This window comes from Ischnura elegans, chromosome 2 (genome assembly GCF_921293095.1).
Source record: "Ischnura elegans chromosome 2, ioIscEleg1.1, whole genome shotgun sequence".
NCBI lineage: Eukaryota > Metazoa > Arthropoda > Insecta > Odonata > Coenagrionidae > Ischnura > Ischnura elegans.
Genome location: NC_060247.1, coordinates 66,769,259 through 66,778,272, shown reverse-complemented (window position 1 = coordinate 66,778,272; position 9,014 = coordinate 66,769,259). Strand labels below are relative to the sequence as shown.

The window sequence follows — 9,014 nt, the reverse complement described above, 5'->3', positions numbered from 1 at the left end:
TTTTCGATGTATTTATTGCTTGAAAATGCCCATTCTCTTTGAAAATATTGTTAGTATTTAAATTGTCACCTCGATTAGATTCCTTAGCGTTTAACCGGAGCCGATAACTATTGCCGTGTTCAGAAGTGATTCATCAAAATCCAGAGTAACCAGATTGACTTAATCTCTCAGATAGTCTATGTGCAATTAGAATTCCCTTAGATTTTTGTAAATTTTTCAAAGATTTAACTTATACTACAGTTATCCTTTGTGTTCTGTCCCACTACTAAAATCATTTAAGTATCATAAACTATGATACTTCAATAGTTACTAAACTTGAGGTAAGATTAACAACCAAATAAAACAAGTTTGATAGTTTTCCCTTACTGTATCGTATTGTAACTATGTGGGCATAGAATGAATATGATGGCAACCGAGGAGGATCCTTGATGATAGTCAACTTTTGGGAGTAGCCAATTACCATTTCACAAAAGGACTCCAGATTTTCTATGAAAGATAAATTTTTATCCACGCAATTTAACAAGCCCAGAATAAGGCTATTAGGCGAATATACGGCCATATTAAATGTTAGTGTTTACCACTGTTTACATCGCCAACAATGGAAACGGCCAAAATAATAAACTAGAAAAATTATGAAGATATAATTTAATAAATTAATAGGCAAATAAATAACCAAATATAATTCAAATTAAAATTTCTAATGACAATAGGGAACTATAAATCGATGATAAATCAATTGGAGTGAAAGACTGCGGCATTATCAGGTTATAATCAGTTACAATTTCCGTGCAAGTAATAGGAACGTAATGAATTATGTTTTCTATACCTAAGATTTAAGCAATTGAATGATATGTGATTACTTAACAGATAAAGGGAAGGACAACGACTTACGAGAAAGGCTGGGTTTAGACTAAGCAATCAAGATATTCATCAGAGAAGAACAGGGAAACTAATTTTGAAAATGGCTCTATACATTTTGATGACACTGAAATCAACAGACCCTATAGACTCCATACTGAACTACATAATTTCAGAAAAATACTTGAACGGAATTCAACAAGTTTAAAACATATTTTGAGGGCAATCTAATAGCATGGCATCTTATAACCACAATGTAAATAACTGCAATTCAAATAAATGAAAGACAGTAAGACTTACAATATATAGAGATTCATCTCAGCATGTTAAAATAAATGGTTCTTCCCATAATAACTCCAGTTTAAAAAAGTATACGTAAAGAATTGGCAGTAACTAGTGATGCATTACGAATTAGTAGTTAGTTAATAATCTTCAGGGATAATTTTCTGCAAAGGAATCGACCAAAGAAAATTCACAACTTGTTAACTGACCAGCCCTCAGATATTAAATTAAATAGCATCCAAAACGGAGAGGAAGCCAAATCAATGTTAGTATTCATAACCGATCTATTTATCGCTATTATGTAGCATTGCGGCATAAAATATTCTCTGCGGTATATCTGACGTAAAAAATCACTTCAACTTTATTACGATTGACCTTCATACCGTAATCATACTATTTCTATGATTCAGATCTCCATGAAATGATCACCAGCAAGCCTAAGCGACATTATCATCTGCACTCCTATGTCATTTTCCCACATCTGACTCTTTATTTGTCTCAATCTCAGAGTAAGAATGGGGTCTCAATACTATTTCCTCGGTATAAGAATATAAAGAAAAGTTACACCACCAACGCGATATCGCGGCAACCACTGCTTCCCACAACTTCCCGCTGGGTTCAATTATTTTTTCAAAGGCATGAACAGTGTATGCTTGGTGAGAGGTCATCCTTGACACATGTAAGCACGGAACATTACTGCAGCACCTAAAGCCTTGTCTCAAGTACCTTATCGCCTTTCGGATAAAAAGATATTTTTAACCAATATGTGAATCATTTTACACTACGTGATACCATGCGAGCCACATTAAGGATGTATGAATATTTTTTTAGCCAATATGCACTAAGGTATCCATCCAGGCATGATTCCTATACCACACATCCTCAAGGTGGCTCGCAAAGTTCCACGTACTCCATCCTGATCCTCAGTAGCGATGCGTCGCCTACTATCACTTGTGAATTCTGTGCTAGATTGGTTTACGATAGATGCGATACGACAATGATACAATTGATACGATGTAGATTCATCACAAGTACAATCAAATGCCAAGTACTTATTCCTCACATTTAATTGCATTACACCATTACGCTACAAACCCGGCATTATTTGAAGTATGCCCATTACTTTTCGTTAATTTTTTTCACAAGTTACCATACAGTCAAACCTCTCTTAAGGGGCACCTCCAAATCGCGAACAGATTTTTAGGTCCCGGAACCAGAACTTAGAGCCTTATGGAACCAACTCCTCCAAATAGTGGACACTCTTAATGATGGACGCGAACAGCAGATAATGTGTATTTTCCCCCTGATGACATCCAATAACGGATACAGCAAGCGCTATCATTTAAAATTTACTCTTCCTCCAAACAATAAACACCATATTTTGAAAGTCCATTACCTACCTTTACTTTACCTATAAGTTATCCAGGAAAAATCGAGCAAAGAGAGGGAAACTCCTTGTTGGTCTGTCTATTGGTTATTGGTCTTTACATTTTTATGGCCACGCATGTATAATATGGCCAATTTACTATGCCACGCAGACGTTCTGAGGCGCCGAAGGCGCAAGAAAAGATTGTCCCGGTAGCTATTTGCCACCACTACCAATGTTGTCAAAAAATAATTAAAATAAAAATGACGGATGTTTGCGTGACTTGTGTAGTGTAATGTTTGTGAGAGGAGGAAGCTTAAAATCTAAAATAACTGTTTGATGGAACTGGAACAATTAAAACTAAAAATAATTAAAAACGAAGTTGTAGAGAAAAAGAACATAGCTTTCGCAACAATATTTTTGTGTTTTCGTTACCTAAACGGTATTTTTTATTTTTTTTGGGTTTTAGATTAGAGTCCTTTTCATTTTTGTATGTTTTATGATTTTTTTTGTGGATTTTTAAAAGTGTTATTTAGATTTTATTTTTATTTTTTAACGTATCTTATTATTTATTTTAACGATTTTAGATGAATTTTATTAAAAAAAGAACGCAACGTTATGAGGAAATACATAGGAAAGACTCATAGACGAGTAATATGCTTAGGCAGTGTATGTGTAGTAGGCGGATTTTCGTTGTAATTCCAAATATTGATTAGAAGCGGATTCTGTGTAGCTGTAAGACGAGCGCCCATGCGATTTGCTTGCTTAGAGATGAATTCCTGGACGGTGGTTAGGTTGTGAGCTCGGAGGACATGGGTAATCTTGGTTCTCTGCGGAATATGCAGGATGAAACGGAGGGCCTTATTCTGAAAAGTATTTAATTTCTTTTGAATTGGGAGGGAATTTGCAAAAATCTCTGCGCCGATGAGCAGGATGGGACGAATTATTCCTTTGTACAGCCGCATTTTATTGTCATTAGTCAGTGGCGATTTTCTGCATAACAGTCCGTTTAATGCGTATTGTGCCTGCCGGGCTTTGGCTATTGCAGCGGTGGAATGGGTTTTGAAAGAGAGACGTGGATCAAGGATGACGCCAAGAAAGCGGTGGTTATCGACCCTTGGAACGCGTGTGTTTTGTATGAGTATTGAATTTCTGGGTTCGTGTTTTCGTGTTCTTTCGAAGTGTAAGTGACTGCTTTTGGAGGCGTTTATCTGTATTTTCCATTTCTCGGTCCATTTTTGAATTTTGCTGAGATGTCTGTTAAGTTTTCTGATGTTAGTGTCGGTGTATTTGGATTGAGCTGAAATGGCTGTGTCGTCTGCATACATGTGGAGTGTGGTGTCTTCGTCTGTAGGAATGTCATTAACGTAAATGTTGAATAGTAACGGACTCAACAGCGAGCCCTGAGGAACACCAGCTCGCGCTGGTCTTTCCGACGACAAGGTATTGAAATCGGAGATTTTAAACGAGCGGCCTCGGAGGTAACTTCTGATGAGCGCGATCAGACACATCGGGAACCGATTGAGGTACATTTTGTAAATGAGCGCGTCATGCCAAACGCGATCAAAGGCTCTGGCAACGTCCAGAAAAACCGCATTTGTGGGGCGCCGAAGGTTAAATCCGCGTGTAATTTGTTCAACGAGACGAAGGATTTGGTGAGTGCAAGAGTGGCGTTTCCTGAAACCAAATTGCTCAGGGCGTAATGTATTATTTTGTTGAATGTGTAATTCTAATTTCGAGAGTATGATGCTTTCAAAAATTTTGGAAATGTTGGAAAGTAGCGTGATTGGTCGTGAGTTTCCTGGAATGGTGGGATTTTTACCGGGTTTAGGAATAAGGATTACTTTGCCTATTTTCCAGGCGGCCGGAAAATGGGAGGACTTGAAGCAATTATTAAATAGATCAGCAAGGAGTAGACTAAAGCGGGGAACTTTACAACTGTTTTTCAATAAAAGATTGGTGATGCCATCTAAACCGGGGGCTTTATGTTTGGGGAATTTATTGATAATGGATTCAATTTCGGAAGAAGAAGTAATATCAAAATTTGGCTTTGGGAGGGAAAAAGTACTTAGAACCAAGGCAATTTGTCTATCAAGGGGAGAATGGGAAGGATCTAGTGCCATGGTTTGTTGCAAATGGTCGGCCTGGATTTTGGTTTTGTGTTGCGGGTCGTAAATGTATTTGTTATCGTGTTTAATGGGGGGAGATATTACTTTAACTGTGCGTCTGAGGGACTTTGATGTTTTCCAAAGGGTGTTGTCTTCAAATGAGAGTGTAGATACATGTGTGTTCCAACGCTCGGAAGAAGTTTTTGAGATCTCCTTTCGGACGCCTGCGCTAAGATGTTGGTAGCGCAGCTTGTCATACGGATCTCTGGAACGTTGCCATCGCCTACGCGCGGCATTACGACGCTTAATCAGTTCTACGATAGATTGATCGAAGTGACTGGGCGCGCTCGCGGAGACGGGAATGGATCGCGTGACGGCCAATTTACTATGATTTTTCTGAAACTATAAGAATTGGGTCCTGCTCTGACAATGGAGGGGTGACAGTAGTGTCGGAAGAGATGGAGTAAAAGGGAATTTTTATTTGTATTGGGTTTTGATTATGGAGATGCCAATAGTCACTACAGGAAAACAATAAGCAATATTATCATTGGGGTTGTTTATTTATTGTAGTATTCCACCGATTAATGTAGGTTTCCATGGAGTATTAAGTAGTCTGGGAGCCTCCCTTTCCTTCCACCACTGCCTTTTTCAATTCACTGTAAGGGCTACTCCCTTTCAATCTATCTAAAAATCCTGTTCTCTTCCTTCCCCTCCCTCGTTTACCCAACATTCTACCCTTTATCACCGTTTCCAACATCTCCTCCCCGCTAAGTACTCTCTCCATTCATAACTTCTGTCTCCTCCGTATCTCATCTGGGAATATTTAAGCGAAAATAATATTGCTTCGATAATTATTAATTAAAAAATACAGAAAGGTATTTTTTTAAATTATATTTTTATCACGCGAAAAAGTTACAAAGCATAAAAACTGCGTCATAATTGTCCGGACAGCAGCTCCCTCTCAATAACGGACACCTCTCCGTAGTGGACAATTTTCCGGTCACATGCATGTCCGCCACACGTAGGTTTGACTGAAATATGTCCTTCTTTCCTAGCATTCAAATCACTGTAATCGTAAGATTTCACTCTTACCTGCTAAATTGCAGCGATAAACTATTCTCGGGGTCTTTACCGGATAAATTATGGAAAATTGCTGGGTCGACTTTTCGAGCAATCGAAATGGACAGCTCGAGTTTAAAAACAAAAATCTTCGCTGTTATTTAATTTGAATTCTTTCGTCAAATTATCTCTCTTACTTTTTTCGTTTGCACCGGACTTTGAAATACATCGGTTGTCTGATGGAGTTCCTAGTGTTATTCTGAAACATACCCGTTTCCAACTTCTCAAATAAGAAAGTTTCAAAGGTAGCAAATAAAAATTAAAACTCGTCTCAAAAGATATCATAATGGGCAACTACATTTTGTACCTGCATCACAATTATTAAATTGATATCAATAAAATAATGGCACTTAAGGCAGCAGTTAAGACACCGTCAAAATATTAGCTTGCAACAATAATATGCATGGAAAAATCAATAGAAATAAATTATCTTTCCTTTAATTTGAATCAAACTGACGCAGACTATTAACTGAAAATATGACTATGAAATTCATGCAATGTCATCTAGTGCGGGTTTTTTCGACTGTAATGAAAATCTCCGACGTTAATTTTATAATCAATTTTAAGAAAAAAGCAATCACTCCTCAGTTCATTTATTATATTTAGTGACATTCGTATAAAATTTTAATTGAATTATCAATACAAAATTGTCGTAGTTTAGAAAACAAATTTTAAAGTAATGGAATTTGAAACGGTTAATTAGTTACAATTTATAATAATAAAAAGGCTATTACATTCTAATACTAACGTCGGGATTAATTCCTTCGAGGTAATTATTTTGAAATTTATAGCGATAAAATATTGCTTCGTCAAACAATTATTTTATTTGAAGAACAACAACTGTCCGTTGTCAAGATGCTTAAAATTTGAATAAGCGTTTGTTTATTTATTCAATCGTTGTTTAGCTATCGTCCCGTCGCCATCTAAGCCGGGCACTCCGGCAATAATTTGCAATTCTGCCCAAAAATATGGCAGCAAAGACCATTCAGAAGAGAAAAATCCCGCGTTTAGCGGGCAGAGTAGTGGAAGCAATTCATGCGCTGCATGAATCCGAAGGGGCCACCACAAAATGCATCACAGATTACCTACAAACCAACTTCAAGACTGGACCTAAAGTAACCGAAAAAGAAGTCGCAGTGGCCCTGAGGAAAGCTGTCGACAAAGGCAAAGTGGAGGTTAGAGGAGGGAGATTCAAAGCTGTGATGGGAGGTTTGACAGCCGTGGACGCGATGGACGGCCGCCGCAGACGACGTTCCAGGAGCCGTGGACGAAGGAGGAGGTCTCGTAGCAGGAGGAACCGCTCCAGGAAGGGGTCTCGTGGAGGTAGGAGGAGGCGAAGCAGGAGCAGGAGGAGGCGCAATATGAATATGAACCGAGAGTGAATGCACGGACCAAGGTGATTTGGACGGTGATCTACGACAGTGACTAGCGAGGGCGAGCTTCCATTCCATGCTCCAGATTTCGAAATTGATCAAAAGAAGAGAACTACCGCGACGGCAAGATGACAACGGGATTTGCAAAATTATTTCTGTATTGACATGACAAAAATTTGGAAAAATGTTCCATTTCCTACTGAATAAAGCGTAATCAAGTTTAAGACTACGTTGTTACTAAATTTCCCCTTTACTTCAATTGTGTTATGTATTAAGTAATGTAAGTAGTACAGATTTCAGGGCATGTATGAAATTACGAAAGGGCATGTAAGAATTAGGTATTCCAGTAGCTTCCTTTATACCAGGATTTGAAGTAATTTGAGTATTGATAATTCAAGCTGAAATTATATAAAAATATTTATTTAGCCATCCAATTATGAAATACTCGTAATTTGGTTACCGTAAGTCCAGTTGGTAAGCATATGTTTAGAATTTCAACAATGGAAGTGACCGGGATACAGGGTAAAAACGAAAATCATAAAGAGAATTTTAGGATATTTAAAATGTTAAAAAGATATTTTAATAATTAAATAGGCAAGCCTATCAACATTACGATATCAATCCGGTATTTCCCCGTTTCGCTGTACTTTTCAATCAGTCTAAAACAATCCAACACGCGAAAACGTGAGGAGCGAAGTTCAAATATCACAGCAAAATATGGCACATATTTTTATCAAAAATACCTCCAGTCTCCTTGTGATATCATTCATTTATTGAGCTGAATAAAAATTAAAAACCAAAAACAATGAATGAGCGTTATTAACAGACTCTACATTACGACACAGTAACAGCTGTCTTGAAGTTTAAATTTGGGCCTCTTGTCACAGAATCGTTTGCAGGTAATTGAAAATTAAATAAACATAATAACTAGATTAAATTGGCGTAAAAAATTAAGTGTGAAAAGTTTGTATTCTTCCGGGAATGAAGCCTGACAAGTGTGTTTGATAATGATAGCATAGTAATTTCTGCTCCATTAAGTTTCTCGCTCTTACTTTACAGAAATTAAAATCTCATTACCATAAACAAATATTTCCAGACAATATTGTGTACGTAAAATTACAAGGTCCTAATTTTAAGGGGCTTTAAAACCTGTTTGCTGAGGACTGCAATTTACAAATTGAAAATGTACATTAGGTAGAATAATATACCAACCACACTACGATAGTAGGCATCCAACCAATTAGAGGTCTTCATCGTCACATATCATCAACCCTACAATTCCTTCCACACAGTTCTTCACTCTGTCATTTCGCTGGGAAATTAATACACATATATTTTTATGTAATTTTGCTAACTACCATTACTAATCTCTCTCACATTCATATCTATTGATTATTAACAAAAACTAAAACCGTCTTAAAAATTTATTTATTCCGTCTTTTATTAATTCTATGTCAGTTATGTCAATGTTAATTCCTGTCAAAGTACCTATAATTGAAACTAACGGGCAGTTGTATGCATTGGTTACCGCGATGCAGAATTGGCTGTTTCACTTTTATTTGTATCCGTACACCGAGTAAATGGTGATGAGACAAAAGAGGAGGGAAATTGAAATGGGGGTGCGGGTGATAATGTCGCTTGGGCTTACTGGAGATCAAAATGAATTTTATATCCAAGAACAATGCATAGAAGAGGCCCAATTCCATCCGACAAAAGATTTATTTCTGTTGCCACGTCGGTCGCATTTTAATCGGTTTCCAAAAATGTGCAATGAATGCAATGCGATCCATTTTTCCAATAGTTTGCAGCATGTTTTTTTTAACTGCAGGGAATAGCACTCAAGAATTATGAATTTGAACACCATCATGAATGCAAATTTCAAATGACACCCCTAATTATACCTTATTT

The 9,014-nt window shown here is 37.2% G+C and overlaps 1 protein-coding gene across 1 annotated transcript; it reads left to right on the top strand.

The window, feature by feature from the left end:
- The first annotated feature begins 6,701 nt into the window (after positions 1-6,701).
- On the top strand, positions 6,702-7,115 carry LOC124153176. Its single transcript, XM_046526278.1, has one exon. The coding sequence runs from the start codon at positions 6,702-6,704 to the stop codon at positions 7,113-7,115; it is 414 nt and encodes a 137-aa protein (XP_046382234.1).
- The last annotated feature ends 1,899 nt before the right edge of the window (positions 7,116-9,014 follow it).

What these genes read in the sequence shown, in the direction of transcription:
- LOC124153176 (XM_046526278.1), top strand. Translation starts at nt 6,702, where the DNA reads ATGGCAGCAAAGACCATTCAGAAGAGAAAAATCCCGCGTTTAGCGGGC.